Source organism: Tachysurus fulvidraco, chromosome 15 (assembly GCF_022655615.1).
Source record: "Tachysurus fulvidraco isolate hzauxx_2018 chromosome 15, HZAU_PFXX_2.0, whole genome shotgun sequence".
In the NCBI taxonomy this organism is placed as follows: Eukaryota; Metazoa; Chordata; class Actinopteri; order Siluriformes; family Bagridae; genus Tachysurus; species Tachysurus fulvidraco.
In genome coordinates, this window is record NC_062532.1 from 5920454 (window position 1) to 5943382 (window position 22929).

The 22929-nt window shown below is 39.8% G+C and overlaps 2 protein-coding genes across 10 annotated transcripts in view; one reads left to right on the forward strand and one right to left on the reverse strand.

Moving 5' to 3' along the window:
* Positions 1-408: 408 nt before the first annotated feature.
* On the reverse strand, positions 409-9038 carry nudt6 (nudix (nucleoside diphosphate linked moiety X)-type motif 6). Of its 3 annotated transcripts, none has more exons than XM_027171716.2 (6): positions 8761-9038; positions 7103-7306; positions 4852-4907; positions 3926-3985; positions 1913-1967; positions 409-1527 (listed from the first exon to the last, which is right to left on the reverse strand). In XM_027171716.2, the coding sequence occupies exons 1-6, from the start codon at positions 9002-9004 to the stop codon at positions 1148-1150; spliced, it is 999 nt and encodes a 332-aa protein (XP_027027517.1). In that variant the 5' UTR covers positions 9005-9038; the 3' UTR covers positions 409-1147. The 3 variants fall into 3 exon arrangements, with proteins under 3 accessions (XP_027027517.1, XP_047656644.1, XP_027027518.1); XM_047800688.1 differs by lacking the exon at positions 8761-9038 and adding an exon at positions 8443-8463; XM_027171717.2 differs by lacking the exon at positions 3926-3985.
* Positions 8816-22929, forward strand: part of spata5 (spermatogenesis associated 5) — a 66172-nt gene continuing 52058 nt past the window's right edge. For 5 of the 7 annotated variants that reach the window (XM_027171714.2, XM_047800685.1, XM_047800684.1 and 2 more), the window contains exons 1-11: positions 8816-8954; positions 9427-9682; positions 10189-10313; positions 10468-10625; positions 12115-12173; positions 12486-13088; positions 13469-13598; positions 13690-13746; positions 13847-13970; positions 14683-14938; positions 21229-21383. In XM_027171714.2, coding sequence (XP_027027515.2) covers positions 9553-9682; positions 10189-10313; positions 10468-10625; positions 12115-12173; positions 12486-13088; positions 13469-13598; positions 13690-13746; positions 13847-13970; positions 14683-14938; positions 21229-21383 — 1797 coding nt within the window. In that variant the 5' untranslated portion in view covers positions 8816-8954; positions 9427-9552. Of the gene's footprint in view, positions 8955-9408; positions 9683-10188; positions 10314-10467; positions 10626-12114; positions 12174-12485; positions 13089-13468; positions 13599-13689; positions 13747-13846; positions 13971-14682; positions 14939-21228; positions 21384-22929 lie in introns of those variants that run through there. The other 2 variants (XM_027171715.2, XM_047800682.1) reach the window with 2 other exon arrangements.

Here is a 22929-nt window from a genome sequence, read left to right on the forward strand (position 1 = left end):
AGCTGTGGTAAGCAGTTTGGTTCTTTTTCATTATTTGACCAATTGGGAGCATATACAAATTAAAGAGAAGCGGTGCAAGAATTGAGCCCTGTGGGACTCCACATTTCAATGATGTCCACTTAGATTTATGGTTACCTATGTTTACATAGTAACCTCTCCGATTTAAGTATGACTTAAACCATTTGAGGACCATCCCAGAAAGCCCTACCCAGTTTTCCAGTCTATGTAAGGGTATGGTGTGATCTACCGTGTCAAAGGCAGCACGAAGATCTAGTAGCACCAGCACTGATATTTTACCTGAATCAGAGTTTAAGCGAATATCATTTAATTTGAAAGCGTTTTAATATCTTTCATTTCCAATTTCATAAAACAGAATATTAAAACAGAAAAAAGTCTGTAGCTTTGTACTGTAGTTATGTCAACATTTTAATAAAACATAGCATTATAATTCTGCAAACTACATATGTAACAGTATTTATAACACAATACAATTAGCATATTTATTAGCTAGTTCAAATAGGTTTAAGGGACAAAAGAGCACATACTGTATTAATGTATTAATCTTATTTATAATCACAGCAAAATGTTGACAAAATGCAAACAATTGTAAGTCTATTGTTCAATTAAATAAACAAATTTCTTTACAAAAAGTAAATGAATGTTTCCTTTTTTACAAACTGCATAGACGTAAACTATTCCATAAATAAGCAATTACACAAAACACATTTTAATTGGGTTATTAATAAGCTTACATTTCTGTATGTAGTGTGTCTGCCTTACTAATCTCTTTGTAAATTCATGTGATTTGATGTGCAGTTTTAAAAAGAATCAAATAAAATAAATCAACACCATCTGACTAATTCACTTAGCTAAAAGCGATGTGATCTGAAGATTAAGATATTTACTCTACCATATTTGTTTATTTAAATTTACATTTTTGTTGATCATATTGGCTATTTCTGCTTAATAAAAAATCCACATATTAAATAAATATAAACGAGTTTAATATAATGTAACTTTGGTTATCTACAAATAAATGAATAAAATAATGCCCTTAAAAAAGACTAGAAAAAAAAAATTCTCCTTTTAACAAAGGCCTCGGATGAAAACAGGCATTTTTATTCGTATCTTTAATACTCTGTAAGATTTATTTATACCGCTCAGGAATTTTCCTGTGATGAATCTGATAGACTAATCCGGTGTATACGGCGGGCAGTTCCTCCATGCTTAGATCGATGTTGTCGAATCCGTTCTCGAGTCCGTACAGCAGCAGTTTGGCGATGCGGCTTGTTATAGGTGCACCGTCACTAGCTTTAGCCAATTTGGCCAAATCCATCCACTCGCACCGTAAACACTCGTGCTTGCAGAAGTTAATGTTGTACGTCACTGGAGCGAGACGGCAGATCAGATACATATCCGAATTCCCAAATGCTCCGGGGTGGTGGTGCTGCTGGCGGATACTCAGGAGAGATCGGAATTCAGATCGGATGCCGGTTTCCTCAAAAACTTCACGGACTGCAGTGTCGCCTAATAAGAAAAAAACAATCGTTGACAAGCAATGAGTCACAAATTTTCATCAAGTCTAAATAATTATTTTTAAATAAATGATTCATACAATATATGTAGATATCATTAGGGGGTTAAAAAAAAAGCGGTAGCTGGGAAACGTTACGCATTTAGATTTCGTGCCTTGCCTTTTTTAAACGTAGTTATTGGTAGAAGTAGGCATACAAACAAAATTCATAAAATTAGCAACTAAAATTGTCCTAAGCCAAAAACATGTTTGTTTTCATCAGTCTAATTCACTTAGCTAACTTAAGTAACTAGCTAATTCACTTCTTAAATAAAAAAAAAAATCACAGACAATTCAGTGAAATTTTTCAACAATTCTGAATCTTTGTGTGATACTCACCAATATTTTCAGTTGGATTTGACAAGCCACCGGGAAACTTCCACATATTCTTAGCCTGAAATAAACAACATTGTATTTTAAAACTGTTTTTATTTTGATTACTTAGCATAGAGTTATCCATTTATTTTGATACGTTTTTTTATGCTTGAAGATGTTCTAATAAAAAAACACATTTATTTCCATGCATTCAACATAGACATATTAACTTTATATTTAAATGTTCTACTGATTTATTTAGTCACATTTTAACACCGAACCAAAAGATAAATGCTGCTAGTTATAAACTGTAATTTAGTTCTTACTTGAGTAGACTTAATGTTGACATTTTAATGCTTTTATCCTTTTTAAGTTAAAGCTATGTAAATTTGTATTTCCCTTCTTTGTATGGTTCTTTGTTTGACTTTTTTTGCTCTTATATGAAACAATAAAGAGTATTTTTGTGGGGAAATGTTTTATTTTTCAATGTTTTATTATTATTATTATTATTATTATTATTATTATTATTATTATTAGCAGTAGTAGTAGTAGTAGTAGTAGTAGTATGATTTGATTTTATTAAGTGATACATTATAATTTAATTTCTGAGCTAAAGACATTGATGTTGTATCTAGAAAATGCCTTCTGCAGGTACCAAAGTCTGATACTTGAGTTTTTTTTTATTATGTTTTATGACTTTTAAATGTGTTTCATACATTTATTACTTTTATACTCCGATAACTTTTAAGTCGTTAAGAAGACTCTGTATTTCCAGTCACTGCGTAATGATTTCCAGATTCTTCTGTCCCTCTTTCCTTGGCAAGATTTTCCGCAGATAACTGTAAGTGTGTGTGTGTGTGTGTGTGTGTGTGTGTGTGTGTGTGTGTGTGTGTGTGTGTGCGTGTATGTGTTACAAACTAGAAAACTAGATGCTCCACGCCATCTTTCAGGTAATGCTTAACACGCACCCCGTGTTATCCATGGTCAATGATCAGCACTAGCTGGGTAATGTTTAATGAGTAAGAAAGAACTTCAGAGTGTATGATTGAAAGTGTGTTTTGAAAGCTGTGTGTGTGTGTCTGTGTTTTTGGTGTTTATATCTTAATAGAGCATAAGCACAAGCATTACGAGGACAGTGTAGATAGAAATGGTCTGTTCACTGAGAGAAGTGAATTAATCAATAAATGCTTTATTATTCTCTAAGCTTTGAATTGTCCTGATAAGGTGATTATCTACATAAATGTGTGTGTATGTGTGGGAACCGAATGTCCCCACATGGACAGCAATCCCTGTTAAGCATGAGATTTTGGCGACACAAATGGCTGCCTTTATATACAGTATGTTCTAGATTTCTGCTGCCAAGTATCAACACTTTTCTTATAGCTGTCACATTTAACCAAGTTCGTGAGGGACGGTAAACCTCCAAATCAGTAGGGGGCACTGTATTGCTTCTACGGTGCACACTTTTTGTTCACTTATTCTAGAAGAAACTACTTAACTAGATTCAATACCTGCTGCTTGCCCATTTATACAGTATGTATTGATCAGTGTTTGTGTGGAAAATTAATACAATCCGGACTAGATACCTACATACATCCACCATGTTGCATTGTCATGCTACCTACGAGGTCAGAATAATAGAAAAAAAACCTTTCCTCTTCGCTGTAAAAGTCAGCATTCCAATATTACTTTTAACTAAATTTGCTCTTGTGTAAAGCTAACCAGTTTGCTACATCTGGGATAAATTAGGAAGACACCAAGAATATCAATAATGTTCTTGTTTCTTCTTGCTGTTTGTACATTGAAAATTCGTGAATACTTTCTTCTTGTGTTCTTCATCTGCATTCTACTATGTGTCTCAAAAAGGGTTGTTTCTTTCGCTCGTGCTCTTTTCGATCATGGATTTATTGTTCATCTAAAGTGTGAATCATCTGACACCCACACATGGACAAAAAGCACCTAAAAGTCTATTGCTGTTGAGTCATATGCGAGTGTGTGCGTGTGCACAAATATAAGGCCCGTGGCATGTTCAGTAACTCGGTATCGCTGATGGATCGGAGCCAGACTGCAACCGGTAAATGACGAGGAGCAGTGAACCTTGAGAAAAAACAATAAAGAAAGCTAATAGGCAAGTAAGCCAGATAAAGACAGAGATCCGCATATGTGTGAAAAAAAACCTCTAAATTGTGTCATTTTCCACTAGATACAGTTCTTAAAACCTGTTTACCCTTAAAAGTGAAAAAGAGAGAAAAATGACCTCTACCTGTGTAACTTAATCCAGTTATTGAACAACATAGAACACTGCCCAGTCTTACAAAAGTATGTTTTTACTGGGGAAAAGTTAATTCATATGAGATTATCATGATCATTCACTTGTGTATCATCATCATTAAATGGTTAGTGAACCTGATTCACTGAGTAACGCATGTCAACATTAAGGAACAAGATGCTACCACCATCACGCTTCATTACAGATTCAGTTCGTACTGATAAGTGTACATGTGTAGAACAAATACTATCAGGACATCCTGCTTCCACCATGTTGACATTGTTAGGGTATGTGATCCATACTGGACCTGGATATTTTGGACATTTTAGCTAACATTATAGAAGCACTGAAGAAGCGAGGAATGGAAATGATTAGCAGAAAGGCCTCTGCTTCCTCCAGTAGGCATAAAGGAGCCAGTGAGTGGGCTGGGAAAGTGAAACAAGGTGTTGCAGCCAACTTTGCTGTGTGTGTGTCTGTGTGTGTGTGTGTGTGTGTGTGTGTGTCCTTGCCTAAATACTTCATGTTTACACACTGCTTGTTGACCTGGCTAAATTAAGCTAAGGTATCAGAAAATCACAGTGACGTCAATGTTAATTGCAAAAACAACAACAACAAAAGAATAAATGAACTCTGTGTGTGTATGAAAGTGTGTGTGAAATAAAAAGTCATAAATAAAATAAAAATTCTTCCTTACTCTGTTCTTGTCTTGAACAACAAGGACTTTTCCATTGGACTGGTTCACAACAGCACCTTTAAGAAGGGGAACATGGATTAAGCTCTAAACACACACACACACACACACACACACACACACACACACACACACACACACTCTCACTCACTCACTCACTCACTCACATTATACTAGGGATGTACTGATCCGATATTTTGGATCGGTATCGACGCTGATCCAAGCATGAGTGGATCAGATATCGGTGGTGCGTAACCGATCCTAATCCGATACCCGTGGTCATGGGCGTCGGAACCAATATATGACCCACCCAATTTTTAAGACCAATAATATCGGATCCACCCACTTTTACCGTCTCTATTCAGCTCAAATGTCTTTTTTTATTACTTTTCTGAGCGCCGCCAGTCGAATCCATTCTGCTTGAGGAATGCCCTAATAAATTAAACTCCATTTACCTACAACATTGACCACGCTCCTGCTTCCTGAAATCCATGGGTGTCGGAACCATTATATGTGTGTGGGACAGGACACGCCCACTTCTTATTTGCTTCCGAAAGAACAGCAAACACCATAGACTATTGCTTAAACTTCTAAGAAAAATACACTTATATATTAAATGTCATTAATGTAAATAAATATATATAAATTTTATGGGAAATATGTTGCACAACCGCCTGCGACAGACTGGAAAGTCTAGCAGGCGTCCTTTCCATTTACCTCAGCGCGTTAAACATGTCACTCAATTGGGTGCAAAAGGTTTACTGTTTAATACATTTTGCATTGTGTTTCAAGAGTTCTAGTTTAAGATTCACTTTAAAATATGGCCTTTTCTTCAGAAAATAATTTAATTTAATAATTGCAGTATATACGGTTTAGATTGTTATACCACTAACTGTTAAAAGTACTGTTTGCTACTACATTAATTTTTTTTTTAAGGTTTCTTGTGTTTTCATTTTTCATCCAGTAATGGGCATTTTTGTATTTCTTTGCCAGAAACAAATAAATCTTAAAAACTAAGCGAGTTGTATAAAGGTAGAAAAGAACACAGATATCGGATCGGTATCGGTCGATACCGATACTGGTATCGGAATCGGATCGGAAGAGAAAAAGTCATATCGGTACATCCCTACATTATACATACATAGTATTGTTATATTTGTGAGGATTAATACTCCTGACAAGACATTAGTACCGGAAGATGAAGATAAAGGGGTTTATTTAAGGCAAATCTTAATGAACCAGTTTTAAATCATCCAATCGCATCAGCATTCCTAAGTGAAAGAATGTACAGCAAAAGGATTTTCTGCCTCCTGACAAATATGATCCCTCGAGGACAAAGGGTTTATATTGTCTCATTCAACTCCTTGCTAGTGATGCCAATACATTTGGAAAAATCTGGGATTCCCATCCATGTCAGTCCAGACTTTGTCGGTTCTGGTCACATAACAAATGATACGCTGGGAAAATATTATAAAATATCATTAAGCTATAAATTAAACACTGTTGGTGTTAAACCGTATAGTGTTATTTAATTAATTCAGTTACAGGTGTAGACGCAACAATGTTCAGTGTTTACTCTGGAGTTTATATCGTGGTGGGGACCAGCCAATTATTAAGAATGAATCATTTTGTAAACAAAACGTTCTCAAAAGGAAAGAAAGACAAATGCGTGTGCTTGTGTGTTTGGGTGGGTGATGACTGCATCAGGTTTCTTTCTTCTATTCTCAAAAAACAGCATCTTTCCAAAGAGACATGTTCCAACATGTTCCTACTACACCCACACTCACACACACTCTCTCTCGCCCTCTGCTGCTCAAACCTGGAAATGTTTGTGCAAACTAATACATGACTCTTTTCTATTTAGTTCCATTCTCTTCCAACCAGATGCACAACTGGACAAACTGTGCCAAGCAGTGTGAACACATGAATCAGTTTATTTCATTGCTATTTGATTGTGCAGCATTCTTTTTAAGAATCTAAAGTGTTTTTTTCTTCTTCAGAAACCTACATGAATTGGTTTAATCACAAGAGCAAGATTCTTCTTTTTAAACTCCTAGCAGGTTGCACGTATTTAATACCGCACACATATGTCATTATGATTACATAATTACTTCATATCAATGAGGCTTCGGTTGATGCGTGTTGTAATGAAGTCACATCACACGTCTTGTTGTGATTTAACAATATAGTGTACACTCTGATCTAGACTATACTCAACAGAATCACACACACACACACACACACACACACTAACCTGCAACTCCGACCTGGTGTGTGGCATAGTGGGGCAGACGGCTCTCTCCGTCCCCCATCCACAGGCTGAGCACGGCCTCGTCTCGTACCGCGTGGTGGAAGATAAATCCCTGTAGCGCTGCAGCCTCGGCTAGACGACTCCGACAGAGAGGAACATGCAACCAGACAGCCACACGTCCCTCGGACTGCCACACGCACACAGATTCTAAAACACAACGATACACAAACAAACACAGAGTTTATAATACGTCTACAATTACACATGACACGATGAATTCTTTATTTTGACTGGCATATTGACAAGATCCTCTATAGTGGAAATCAGAACTAACTGATGCCCCACATCAATAATTTAACAATAAACAGATAAAAATGATTGTACGGAAGCATATTGCATTCAATTAAGGAAAAAATCTACTCTGTTTTTCTGAATTAACGAGTTAATTATCTCAGAATTATGAGAATTTTTCATGAATAAAAAGTTTTTTGCTCTGTTTTTCTGAATTAACAACTTAATTATCTCAAAATTATTAGATACAATTTTTTTTGAAAAACATTTTTTCACTCTGTTTTTCTGAATTAACGAGTTAATTATCTCAGAATTATGAGAATAATCTTCATGAAAAAAATTATTTTGCTCTGTTTTTCTGAATTAACGAGATCCCTTAAAGTTGAAAGGCGAGACATGTTTACTTCCATGCAATCCACCTAAAATAGAGCTCCTGGCAGGGTTTTGAGGGATCAAGCAGATCAGAATGTTATTTTCGTCTAAACAGGCGCAAAGTCTTGAGGTGTCTGCGCAAAGTTGACACACTAATAACAATACAATTTATATTACTTAAAGACAGCAGTATCTCACAATGTCTCAAACCCAAAGTAAAACAAAACCGGATTAAACCTGAAAGACGGGACATGTTTACTTCCATGCAATCCACCTAAAATAGACCTCCTGGCAGGATTTTGAGGGATCTCATTAATTCAGAAAAACAGAACAATTCATTTTTTTAATGAAAAATGATCTCATAATTCTGAGATAATTAACTCGTTAATTCAGAAAAACAGAGCAAACACATTTTATTTCAAGAAAAAATGATCTCATAATTTTGAGACAATTAAGTCGTTAATTCAGAAAAACAGAGTAGATTTTTTTTCCTCAAGTGAATGCAATATGCTTTCATACGATTGAGTCATTCTTTAAGAAATTATTTTGTTAGTGCAGTTAAATTGCTGGGCTATAACACAACAAGATGTTATGAAATCACACCGTCCCATCATTGATCATTTTTAATTTTGCCCCAGTGTTAATCAATAACTATGTTGTAACGTAACTAAGATATTCACCTGAACTACATACTCGTACACTGCCCACTAACATCTGTAGTGTTGAATTTTATATCCACAAAAACTTTTATTTGTTTGTTTCTTTCTCCCTCCCTCTTTCTCCCCTCTACCCCTTCTCTCCCTCCCTCTCTCTCCCTCTGTGTTTTTCATGATAACCATTTGGACAACAGAACTGCTGTTTGTTTGTATGTTGTTTTGTTTGTAAACCCAGCAGTGACACTGAGATACTTAAAGCAGGAATCTAAACAACTCGGGGGTACTTGAGTAGATATAATCAGTGTATATGTTAAGTGAATACTGTAAGACTTCATTATTCACCCCGCAGCAGCTCGCTGAAAGCAGCTTCGGTGACGTCAGCGGGCAAGTGGCGCACCGTCACGCCGCCGTGCGCGTCCACTGAGCCGGGAAGAGGAGCTCCCGGACCTCGCTGCTGCTGCTGTTGCTGTTGCTGCTGTGCCGCATAACCGGAGAAACGACAGAACGACTCCCTGGTACTGCGACACGGATACCGGGTTAGGAGTTTTATAAAAGAGTAAACAAAACCACAACTAAATGGAGCCATTGAGAAACTCGCATGCAAAGAAAACACTACAAAATAAAAGTCTCTACTTGAAATGCATGAAAGCCGTAATGTTCAGAATATAATCTGATCACGACAATATTCTACGTGTGCATAACTGTTATCTGTCTGAATATTATATGTAGAAGTCCAGCACGACATAAAAAAAATGGCCCCATAGATTTTTATCTTACTTCTTAATCACTTTGCCTTTTTTTTCTTATGATGTAAAATTATCTTTTGATTAGTTTTTATACAAAATCTCTTTGACATGCTGTATTAATTAGTAGTAATTCCGCTTTCCTATGTTATATATGCAGCATTACAAACATGTTTAAAAAAAACTTATGCTATAAATATTTAAAACGTATATTTTTTGTCAAAATTTTTTTAGTACGCTTTCATTATGTGCTTTACGGTAAAAGATGAAGGTTCGCGAGAGGCGGCGTTGAACTTTAAACCTTGAATATGCGGCGTTTGGAAATTTGAAACATCGCGCATGCGCGGTGCATCGCACACGCTTTCAACAAGGAGAGCGCGAGGAAATCAACATGTCATCAAAGAAAAGTAAAGGAAAAGGGAAAAAATCACAGGATGAAGAAAGCATCAGTTTCGGATCACTGACGGATTTGGATTCTTCTGGATTTCTCGGACTGTGTGTAACAGACTTTATAGAGAAAGGTAAATGAGCGTTATGGAGATCATATAATAATCACAACAACAACAACAACAACAACAATAATAATGCGATAATAATAATGCAATAATAAATAACATTCAATTCAGGGTTACATTGAGATCTATCTTTTTTTTTTATAAGAGTTGCAATGGACAAATCCTACATTTGTATCATCTGATGTTACTTTCAGTGCCATGGAACCACCATGACACACATTTCTCCCTGTTATCACTTACATTACAGCAGCTCTAAACAGTCGTTTATCCTTAATATGAAAAAAAAAATAATAATAGCGGCTTGTCATGTTACCACAAATATATGTTTAAAAAAAGTACTGATACTGGAGACTCCTTCCAAAAATGCTTAATAACCCTTATCTGGAAGAACCCTTCGCTTTCAGTTAATTCAGTCCTTATACCGAAGTTACTGTGTAAACTCATGATCAGTAAAGTGTTTGTGTGTGTGTGTGTGTGTGTGTGTGTGTGTGTGTGTGTGTGTGTGTGTGCAGCAGAAGAGAAAGCTCCAAAACGATGCAGATCAACTTTGGTTCAGATGAGTCTGAACACCATGAAAGGTGTTACCGCCTGTATTGGACGACCTGTCCTCATCAGCAGCCCTACAGGACGCCAGGAGGTGTGTGTGTATGTGTGTGTGTGTGTGTGTGTGTGTGTGTGTGTGTGTGTGTGTGTCCACATGTGCATGCACATGTGTTCATGTTCTTCATTTTCCCTGTCACTGCCTCTGTTGTTACTGTCTCATTTTGCTGTGTGTGTGTGTGACTGAGTAGGTGTGTATAGCATGGCCTGCAGCCCAGTTTCCTGGGAGGAAAATAGGTCTGATGACTGACATGCAGTGCATTCTGGGTGTGAAGCCTGGAGATGCAGTCATAGTTGAGCCCATCACTGGAGCTGTTCTTCATGCAGAAGAGCTTCAGCTTAGCCTGAGGTATACATGCGTACACGCACACACACACACACACGCACGCACACATATGCACACACATTCACACCCGCACACACACTTTACTACAGATTTCCTGCAGATAAAGACCATCACAACTCACATATGTGCAATTATATATGTGTCTTCACTCATAGGAGTTAAAAAAAAAGAATCACTTGACAGCAATTGCACGCAGTAAAGTCACACATTTCTTGTCAAAAGTGATGTAACATTTACAAACGACTCTTTGAATCGACTCAGTTTAACTTAGGTGAACATCGAAAGCAGATTCGAGCACAAATTTCTTTTTGTTTTTATAAGGAAGTAGTCTAGATTTTTCCACACCTGAGTCAACAAAATATTCATTCCTGTTATTCAGGATTTCTGTTTATATGTCGTTTTCAATAAGCAAAGGGAGAAAAAAAACCCGTTTAATTCGTAAAAGACGAGCAGCTTAAAGGTGGGGTGTATGTTGTTTGAGAAATGCTTCAGAAAACTGAGTTGGGCCGGCAAACAAACAAAAACAAAACAAACGTGTAGCCGAATGAGCAGAAAAGGGCGTGTCTTGTCAATATGGGCGGAGATTGTGTTCAGTGCGCATTAGCAGAAAGTGGTTGAAACATTGACAATGCGGATAAAAACATTAAGCGAAAAAAGGCTTACGATAAGGCAAGAAGTAGGACGTGTTAATATAGGATCAGCTTTCTAACGCTGGAGAGAACTGAAGGAGCAGGAAGTTGGCCACATATTCACAGATTGGAGTTTCCCGAGTCAATAACTCCTGAGCTAAACGCTGTTATTTCCCCCAAATAAGTGTTGTAGTATAACTATTAGGACATCAGTGATGTGTGAGCTGAAGTACAGTGTATTACAGTGAGGTTATTGACTGTATTTGTAGTATTTGCTTTTCGGGTTTTGTACTTTGCAGACGGTCCCTTCCCTCGTCCGCACATAGAGACTTGTGTATTTTACTAACCTACATTACTACGATAGAAAATAGGTGTTATTTGTGTAGTAACAGTGTTTAGCTCGGGAGTTACAGACTTGGGGAAACTCCAATCTGTGAATATGCGGCCAACTTTATTTAAGACGCCAAGGCGCTTTTTTCCTTCTCGATAGGTGAGTAACGTTGGTTTTGCTTTGTTACACAGAACTAATATATGCCTTTGTCCTTTGCATGATTGTGCTTGTGTGTCATTTTTGCTTGTTTGTTTATCTACAATCGTATTGTTCTTCCCTTCAGCTATGATAAAGACACATTTGTTTCCATTAGTTGTCTGGGTTACGTATGTATGTGTGGGCGGAGCTATCAATACAGGGGTGGGACCCATTTGGGTTAGGGGCGTGTTTGTTTTGGTGATTTCAAATGTCAACATTGGCTTTCAAACTTCGTACACCCCACCTTTAAATATATCACTTGGGTGTTTTTGGTAATGTGGCGTCATCTTGTGGTGAAACTGCATCTCTGCACGCTTTGTTGTGTGTTTTACAGAAGGGAGGATGAGCCTCTGGACACAGAAGATTTTCGCAGCTTCCTCCTGCAGTCGTTAGGTAAGATTCCCCATAGAGTTTACTGAACTCTCAGCCAAACCATGTCTACAGAGTTACAAAGCGTGTCTAAATACTCACTACATTCCTGTTTGTATATCTAGTGTTTCTGTCTGTCTCTGTCCTGCTTGCTCTGTCGATTGATCTCTCTCTTTTTCTCTCTCTCTCCTTCTTTCTCTCTGTTGAACTTGTCATTTCTTTATCCTTCTCACCCTCTTTTTGTCTCTTGTCTCTCTGTCTATCTATACTGTGTCTTTCCTGTGTCTGGTTCTTTCTCTCTCTCTCTCTCTCTCTCTCTCTCTCTTCCTCCCTCAGACAGCAGGATTCTGCTTCCAGGCAGTTCCTTCTTCGTGTCCTATTTCGGCCGTAAGTGTGAGATCGGTGTGACGTCTCTGAAGGGTGTAGATGGAGTCGCCCTCTCTTCTCCTTCTCCCCCTCTTCCTGCTCCATCGCACCCTGATTCTGATTCAGATGCTGCACCTCTGGATCTCTCTGTGCATCTTGCTCAGCTGAACCTTAACCCTTCCTGCAGCACACCAAACCGATCTTCATCTTCCGTTCCTCTCACTCCCGTCACTCCACACACACCTGACGCCACACCCTCCAGCCCGAGCACCCGTTTCCTGTCCGACAGCACTGTGTCCCCTAACCCGGAAACGCCTGGTCAGTCCATGCACGAGTCACACAAAGACAGCAAATCTCAGACGCCATCTGCTGGTCGAAACGGGAATGACATCTTCTACTCAGTCTGCAGCTCCACAAAAATCAGCTTCATGCACACTCAGGACAGTGAGGATGAGGTTCAGGAGAGGTCAAAGGTCACATACAGCATGATTGGAGGGTTGAGCGATCAGTTACAAGTGATCAGGGAGACGATTGAGCTGCCGCTGAAACACCCCGAGATATTTAAGAATTACGGTGAGAAGCAAATATTGATTTTTTTTTTTTTTAAATCACATTATTATTTTATTTTTTTTATGAGTTATTTCTTTGCTATACAAAGTTATTTTTCATCCATTTTTTTAAAATTCATTGCAGAAATCAATTTATTTAACATTATATTTATTAAAAGTATATTCCATTGATTCGATTTTGTTATGAAGTCATTTACAATTTTTTCCATTGTGTAAAATGTGTCCTGTTATATCGGCTAGACTTTTTAAACATTTTTAATAGAATCATTTATTTAATTTCAGATTTTTTTTGTTATGAATTATTTTTATCATTAAAACTAATTGCACTTATGTTAGTGTTTATGTGGCAGTATCGCTATAGTAGTAGACTGTGATGTCGCTCAGGAATCCCACCCCCTAGAGGAATCCTGCTGTATGGTCCGCCCGGCACAGGGAAGACCATGATTGGACGAGCGATAGCCAATGAGGTTGGAGCGCACATGTTTGTCATCAACGGCCCTGAAATAACGAGCAAGTATGTATAAGCTAGTTTCGCCGGTTAACAATTACGATTCAGGTGTGCGATCATGTTTATAGTTAAATAATTTCCTATATTTTCTTTTAAGGTTTTATGGAGAAACTGAGGCACGACTGCGCCAGATATTTGCTGAAGCTGCACAAAGGTGAAAAAAAAAATGTGAAGAGAGAATGTCATGTTGAATCTTTGATGTGTGTTTAATGAAGTGTGTGTGTGTGTGTGTGTGTGTGTGTGATGTTCACCAGGCAGCCAGCGATCATCTTTATTGACGAGCTGGATGCACTTTGTCCGAAGAGAGAGGGAGCACAGAACGAGGTGGAGAAACGAGTGGTTGCGTCACTGCTCATGCTGATGGATGGCATTGGATCTGTGAGTCAACCGATCAATCAATGAGATTTTCAGTTAACCAACTAACCATTCAGTTAACCACCCGATAAATCAGTTAAACCAACAGTTAGTTAGCTAGCTGTCAATCATTTAGTAAATCACAAATCGTTTACTCAGCCAGGCAATCAGTTAAGCAACCAACCAGCTAGTCATTTAGCCAACCAACCAACCAGCTAGTCATTTAGCCAACCAACCAACCAGCTAGTCATTTAGCCAACCAACCAACCAGCTAGTCATTTAGCCAACCAACCAAACAGCTAGTCATTTAGTCAACCAACCAACCAGCTAGTCATTTAGTCAACCAACCAGCCAGCTAGTCATTTAGTCAAACAACCAACCAGCCAGTCATTTAGTCAACCAGCCAACCAGCCAGTCATTTAGTCAACCAGCCAACCAGCCAGCCAGTCATTTAGCCAACCAGGCAGCCAGTCATTTTGAGAACCAACTAACCAGTCAATCATTTAGACAACCAGCCAGCCAGTTATTTGCACAACCAGTCAGTAAGCCACTTGGTTGGTTAGCCAGCCAGTCAGTCAGCTAAAACAGTTTGGAATGGCAGTGGGCTTATATGCAGCCCTTACATGCAGATTAGTGTCTGAATAAACCTCTCAGTTGCAAAGCACATTTTTAAAATTACTACATTTTATACAGTATGATTCTATAGTATAGAATTTTAGTCTATTTCTGCATGTAGGAAAGTCACAGTGGCTCTCTGCTGGTCCTGGGAGCCACTAACAGGCCTGACGCGCTGGACCCGGCTCTGCGGCGCCCGGGCCGCTTTGATCAGGAGCTGGAGGTGGGTGTGCCGTCAGTACAGGGGCGTCTGGATATCCTACACAAGCAGCTGCACTCCGTCCCCCATAACATCACTGCTGAGGAGCTGCAGGAACTAGCCGATGCGGCGCATGGATACGTAGGAGCTGACCTCGCTGCTGTGTGCAAGGAAGCTGGTTAGTTTTACTCAACACATTTGTGTGTGTGTTTACATGCCTTGCACTATGTTTTGTTTATGTGGATGTGTGTGAACATGTGTGTTTTCTCTGAGTGTGTCTGTGCACGCGTGTGTGTGTGTGTGTGTGTGTGTGTATTCATCTTTGTGTGTGGGTTTTGAGGAAAAACACAATCCCTCTGCTACATCCTTTGTTCGTCTTCTCCACTACTATATAGTGGCTACTGCAGACCACCACATATCAAGACCACCCAAGAAAATCTCACACACACACACACACACACACACACACACACACACACACACACACACAGACTTTGAATGATAATTGGAATATTTTGAATCAGATACTGAAGCCATGTTGGAGCTATTCAACCAGTAAATGCCATAAAATTTCATGAATATGAAACGAGCATATGCAAAAGTTTTGGCACCCCACATCAATTTACATTGTCTTGAGTTCCAGTGAGGGAGGCGTGGTTGCTGGGGCCAGTGAAGGAGGCGTGGCCTCTGGTGGTTGGGGCCAGTAATGGAGGCGGGGACTCTGTGGTTGTTGGGTCCAGTCCCTGACGGGCCAATCCCTCTGAGAAAGAGAAAATAACAAAAAGACACAACCAAAAAAAGTGTCAGTCAAGGAAAATTATGCTGCAGAGAAAATGTACCCCTCTCTCTCTCTCTCTCTCTCTCTCTCTCTCTGTTTTTCTCTGTATTGTCCCATGTTGATGCCAGCGCAAGTGTGTATGTGTTCGTTTCCTCTTGTTTTTTCCTCTACGTCTCCCTTAGGTATACCCGTACAATAATAAACACGTCTTGAAGTAATATCAGTGTTTTTCCTCCTTTAGGTAACAATTCCCTTGTTATGAAATCACTTCCTGTCCAGATGGATAAAAAAGATAGATGTCCCCAACATAAACAAAACTGTTTTCCACATTTGTGTGCCTCTTGAGAGATGCGGCAAGGCCAAGACATCTGTGTGTGTGTGTGTGTGTGTGTGTGTGTGTGTGGCACTATATGTGACTTCTTTTACATCCTGTCATTACTGTACCGTCAGCAGTCCTGAGCTCCGGTCCTGAGCACCCTCACGTTAATGCAGCTGTGTGTGTGTGTGTGTGTGTGTGTGTGTGTGTGTTGGATACAATTACTTTGCGCTCAGCATTCTGGGCAGCTCAAATGCCCGGCATCACTGAAATTGAACCCTGGATCAATACACGCCGCCCTCTAAATGACCCCGTACACACAATCGCCCCACACTGTACGCGCGCTCAGACACATAATACACACACACACACACACTCCGAGTGTGATGCTCATCTCTGGCTCATATCTGCCGTCTTTTATTATACAGATGTTTGTATGAGGGACAGAAACACGGACAGAAATGTGGAAGTAAACTTTGGCGTCGGTCATAAATTGGGTTAGCGAGTGTTTACGCGTGGCTGTTTTCCTTATAAAGCACTTTTTCCTTTTAAAGCGCCAAGGCTTTCTGCCTCACTCTTGTTTATAAAATCCGGAAACGTTCCTCTCCTCCTCCGGTTAATGGCAAGCTCCGGAAAAGAGGGATCTCTTCTGCTTTTTTTTCCCCCCTTCCCTTTTTTTTTTAAAGGGTGGGTATTATTCTTTTGAGCATGCAGCTTTAACCCAGCTGTTGAGGAGTGTAAATACAGGTGTGCAGGAGCTCCGGGGGGGAAAAGAAAGGTGTGCACCATAATGGAAATGTTCCTGTCTTTTTTTATTTTCTTTCTCGTCTTGTCTTTATCTTTCTCGCACGGCGTAACGTAACTGCAGAAAAAGTATCTTTGGGTTATGAGGAAGCGAGAGTTTCAGAGATGCTGAGGTCAGAGATGGTGAGATCTCAGGTTGACCTTTTCAAGAGGTTGTCCCCACACACACACACACACACACACAGACACACAAGCACTGCCTGTTTGGCATAGAGTCATGTCGATCCTCACAGTGATTGCACAGTTCTCGTCCAAATAAGACAATATATAAGAAAATAAGATAAAATAAGTATTTTTTTTACTCATCAATTACTTTCTTTCTTTCTTTTTTTTAATATTAATAAGAATCATTTCCTCCCCACTCTCCTTATTTCTCTGTCTGTGTGAATGTGAGATGTTCAGACCAGGTGAGAACCTCATGACTCTTCTATATGAAGCTTTTTTTTTTATTTATTTATTTTTTTTAAATTCTCCCCCATCGCTATATTTAAACCTGGCTAATTGGATCCATGCCTCTAATGCCAACCATACATCTTTCTTTCTTCCCCCTCTCCCTTCTCTCCCCTCCTCTCATTTCCTATCAGTATGAAAGAGTGCAGTGTTGGCCCTAATTTGGCCGAGTGGGATGTTTTGCAAATGTTCGTCTTCGCTTCTTGGAATTGAGGCCCGGTGTCCAGCGTCATCTCGGATGCAGCTGCAACTCAGCCATGCAGGAGAAAGAGAGCGAGAGAAAGAAAGAGAGAGAGAGAGAGAGAGGTGAATAGAGGACTGGAATCCACATACGGTTTACATTAGTGTGTGTATCTCTCTCTGGCACACACTCCACACGACTACAGCATCGGATGTTTTTCTTAACCAAATGAATAAAATGAGGAATAGCCCAAGGGAGAAGGGAAATGTTTCTCTCTCTCTCTCTCTCTCTCTCTCTCTCGGTTATTACTTTGCTGTTGAGTGTATTCAGTTCTCCAGTTAATGACATCATCAGCTGTTCATTAAAAGTTTTTTCTTGCCCAGAAAATAAGGCTGTTGGTATTTAGGGTTCTTGTGGGCAGGTAAACCCAAGTGCTTGGCCCCCTTTTAAAATGTAAATAATGCAATTTTTTTTCTTCCCCAGATCTCCAGAAAACACCCCATTACTGATTCCTGTATTGCTTGTGTGTAGTTTTTTTTCTTGTTTTATTATGATATGATTGTGATTGTTGCATCCCTTCTTCTGAGGTTTTGGTTTTTGAGCTGTTGTTTTTTGTTTTTTTTTTGTCTTCAGACCCGACTAGATCTTTTACACCTGAGTTTAAATCAGATCCAGTTGTTATGTGACAAAAATCCTTGGGTTTTATCTGTTTTTGTTTTCTTAAACATGTTGAGTTTTGTAGGTGTTTGGACTCTTTAATGCCAAAAGACTCTCAAAAGATATTTTTGTGGCTTAAACAGTTAAGGCTCTGGATTTTTGATCAGGAGATCAGGGTTCACGCCCCAGCACTGCCAAGCTGCCACTGTTGGGTCCTTGAGCAAGGCCCTTAACCCTCTCTGCTCCAGGGTACGGTGGCTTAGTGGTTAGCACGTTTGCCTCACACCTCCAGGGTCGGGGTTCGATTCCCGCCTCTGCCTTGTTTGTGTGGTGTTTGCATGTTCTCCCCGTGCCTCGGGGGTTTCCTCCGGGTACTCCGGTTTCCTCCCCCGGTCCAAAGACAGGCATGGTTGGTTGATTGGCATCTCTGGAAAAATTGTCCGTAGTGTGTGAGTGAATGAGTGTGTGTATGTGCCCTGCGATGGGTTGGCACTCCGTCCAGGTTGGTGTCCTTGATGCCCGATGATGCCTGAGATAGGCACAGGCTCCCCCGTGACACGAGGTAGTTCGGATAAGCGGTAGAAAATGAGTGAGAGAGAGAGAGTTTGGCAACCTATGCATTTGTATGGGTTTGGGTGCCTCAACACTAGGTTGTGTTTATGGTGTTTGGAACCCTTTCCATCTAAGTAACAATGGGATCGGAGCACAGGGTCACCCATGATCCAGCACCTCCCTGGACCAGAGAGGGTTTAGGGCACTGATCAGAAGCCCAACAGCTTATAGGTGCTGGGGCTTGAACCCTGATCTTCTGATCAACAACCTAGAGCCTTAGCCTTCTGAGCTATCGCTACACATTTTAGATCCATTGGTGTTTGGATTTCATAGGAATTGTTTAGAAGATGCTGGCTATTGTGTGTGTTTAGAAGATGCTGGCTATATGCTGGCTTTGGACCCCTGAAGTGTGTAGCATTTGAGGTGTGTGGCTTTTTAGAGTCTTTTAATCATTTAGTTCTGAGTTTCCTGTTTGGTTTGGAAGGTGTTTTCCATCAAAAAAACTGAGGCTCTTCTGCATATTTTGACCCTGTGATTTTCTTTAGACCTTTAGTTTTTGGTTTTCTGAGTGTTTTGTGAGTGTTTTGTTTTATTTGGAATGGTATTATCCATGATGTTTGGATGTTTTATGTGCAGTTGTTCCAGCAAGACTTAAGGTTTGGGCTTTGGGGTTGTTTTGTGGTGTGCGAACTCTGTTAACTTTGGGCCACTGGGCATTTTCTTGGTGTTTTGGATCTCTGAAATATCTGTTGGATTTATAGGTAGATTCATTCATTATGCTTGTGAGGTTTTTGGTGGTTTGTGGGACTTTGGATTTTTCCGCTTGGTGGTGTTTGCGATTTGGGGCTGTTTTTCTGGGATTATGAGGTTTTTTTTTTGTTTTGTTTTGTTTTGGGGGGGGGGGGGGTGGTGAAGTTTGGAGTTTTATGATTTTGCATGGGCTTGAGGTTGTGTAGACGCTCCATGCTTCTTTAGCCAGTATTTTGAGGGGTTTTGTTTGCTAACTCTGTGTTTTTTTTTTTTTTTTTTTTTTTTTAAATGGATGTTTGGATTCCATAAATTTTAGTCTTTAATTGTTTCTGACCTCTTACCCCTGGAAGTCCGGGTTGGTTTGTGGATTTGGATTTCTTGGAAATCAGTTTTTTTTTGTTTTAGTTTTTTTCGTCTTTGTATGTCTTTGCCTTCATGTGAAGTTTTGTGGTTTTTAGGGGCTTTTTTTTGTTGGTTTTGATTATTTCAAGTTTGAGTCCTGGATGATTTTCTTGGTATGTACCTTGACCCCTGTAAGCCTGGGATGCAATACCAGAAAAGGATGTATTTTGGACCTTTTTGGAGTCTTTCTAAACATCTTTTGAACATATGCATGCAAGAAAATTGTTTACAAAATGTAAGAACCTATGCATGCATGAGAATTGTTTTTAGACCAATTTAAACCGTGCATTGCTTTCAATTCATTGTTATCCAGGTCCCAGCAGGACGATGTTTTAGCAGTACGGAGAGAGAGAAAACGTGAATAAGTAGATAGAGAGACGGAAGAAGAAGGGGGGGAAATAAAAGCATGTGGGCGAGAGGCTCAGTGTCCCTCAGGGTTCCTCTCCAGAACAAACTGACCTTCTTGGCTCGGACTGCGAGTGTCTGTGCTTTAGGAATCTGTGTTTTATGTAAACAGGATGTAATACTGTCTAATCATAAATCCTCCTGCATTTCCAGCCAGCAGCACGAAAGGAAGCCTCACGGCTGTGCTTGTGCGTATGAGGGTTTGTAAAAAAATAAATAAATTAAAGACTTGATAGAAGCGGTGTCCTTAGGGCTGAGGGTGCAGGTTAATGCTAATAAGGCGGTTTGTATTCTGCAGTACTGTAATCTATATACATTTAAAAACTGTTTTTTTTTTTAATTATTATTATTATTATTTTTTTATTAATTTAATAACTCTTTTCCCGGTTTATGTCCCCCCCCCCTTTTTTTACATCATAATTTTTTGTGTACTCTTTTCTTAATATTTATTTATTTATTTATTTATTTATTTATTTGAGTTTTTGTATTATTTCAATTTAAATTATATTCCAGATATATTTGCTTTTAATATTGTTCGGTTCCATCTTTCCACCTTGTCTCGTTACTTCTCGTTTTTTTTTTTGTTTTGTTTTGTTTTATTTTTTTGTCTTCTCTCTTCGCTATCGGGTTTCCCGCCAGTCACTTTTGTGATGGATTTAAGACCTATGCGTGGCGCGAAAGTGGACGAAGGGAAGACGGGATGCAAATAGTCTTGGGTTTAATTCCTGAGTCTGGGTCCATATTTCTTGTTGTTGTTAGAAACCTGTGTGTGTGTGTGTGTTTCTTAAACATGCACTCTTTTCACCTCGGTCTCGTTGAAAGAAGTATGTGTTTGGGAGCAGGAGGAAAAGGTGTTGAAGGATTAGCCTGAATGGGCAGGATTATGGCAAGTGTTTAGGGAATGTGCACGCGAAAGAGAAATGCGTTTGTGTTCGGATGGCCTGCGGTGAAAGGAGACATGGATGGATGGATTGATTTATTTGTTTAGTCTCACTCACACACACACACACACACACACACACACACACACACACGGCATTTCATTTTAAAGAAACACAATTCAATAGCCGTAAGCAAAGGGAAGTATGGATAATTTAATTTCAAAACTCTGTGTGTGTGTGTGTGTTTTCTCAGTGTTTCATTATCGCTTTTTTTTTTTTCCTTCCTCCCCAGGGCTCCATGCATTAAGAAGAGTGCTCTCGTCCGCTCCAGGCATCGCTGATAAAGACCTGATGGACAGAGTGAAGGTCACAACCTCTGACCTCCGACTGGCCATGACTCAAGTTAAACCCAGCGCCATGAGAGAGGTGGCCATCGATGTGCCAAAGGTAAGATGAACGAATGAATGGACATCAGTTCAGTTCTGCGAAACAAATCTTGAAGCATAAAGAAACGCACGCATGGACGACGATTGAGGGATCGTGATGGTGAACACATGAAGGGAGTGAACGAGTGAACGTGCACAGGAACGAGTGAACTTAACATGATGCACGGACGAATTGTGTGAATGAAAGAAAGCACAGACACAGAGAATCGGGGGAAATCCGAATGGACGAGTGAATGTAATGAGGAACGAGTGATGCGGATGAAAGTAGGAGGAGTGTAGGAGCCGAGCGAGTGATCGAGGGAGTGGGGGAGTCAGATAAACTAATAAGAGCACGATGACATGAACGACTGGACTTACAAATGAATGAGTGTACGGATGAACGACTAAGTGTAAAAAAATAAATTAATAAATCAGTGGGTGAAAGGATGAAGATGTGAACAAACGAAGGGAATAAACAAATGGAAGTGACGATGCGGGAATGAATGAGTGAACGGATGAAGGCACTGATAGCGGATGTGAAGGTGCAAGTTATTGCAGAGAGATCAGTCTATGAATGAATTGGGGATGGTGTAACCATAACCACGTAAGAGGTATAGAAGATGGATGGATGGATGGACGGATGGATGGATGGACGGATAAACCCATTAATGATTTAATGAATGAGTAAACACATGAATATGTGAGAGTTTGTATTTATATGTTTCTGGACATTTTACACTTCACACCTTTAGAAAGAAAAACAGAAAATATACAAATCTACACACACACACACACACACACACACACACACACACACACACACACACACACACACACACACACACACACACACATATCCAGGGCCTTGCTTGCTGAATACAGGCTGGAAGAAGGGATGTTTTTAGGGGGGAATTTTATGTGTACTACACACAAGCATCCTGCCTTGGATTGTGTGTGTGAGTGTGTGTGTGTGAGTGTGTAACCATACAGGAAGAGGCTCTCGCATCATCCTGCCACTAATTGGAATCAGGTTGTCGTGGCGATGTGCCACCCGGAGCGGTGCAGCTTTGCTTCCTGCTTTGGACTGAGATCAGCATAACACATGCAAACAAACAAGAGAGAGAGAGAGAGAGACAGAGAGAAGAGGGGAGGGCAGGGCAGGGCAGGCACAGGAAGATGGATGGATAACAAAATGGGAGCATGACAGAGAAGGAAGAGAGAACGAGAGAAGATAGCAGAATATTGAGAAATAAATAAACAGAGTGAGAGAACAAGGGATTAAGTAAGAGGAAAGAAATGATGACGAGGAGAGAGAGAGATCTAGTGGGAGCAAAACCAGGAAAGAAACACAATATGGAAAGGGAGAGGGAGAGAGAGAGCGAGAGAGAGAAGTAATAAGAGAAATGCATAAATATACAGAGGCAGAGCCCCAGGTAGAGAGGTGAACGAGGGGATGGAGAAGATTGAACGGGAAAGAAGAGGAATGAGAAGGACAGAGAAGTGGAGGATAGAGAGTGGAAGGCTGATGGGTTCCAGCAGTGCTGATCAGATCCAGATGAGCTTCCACA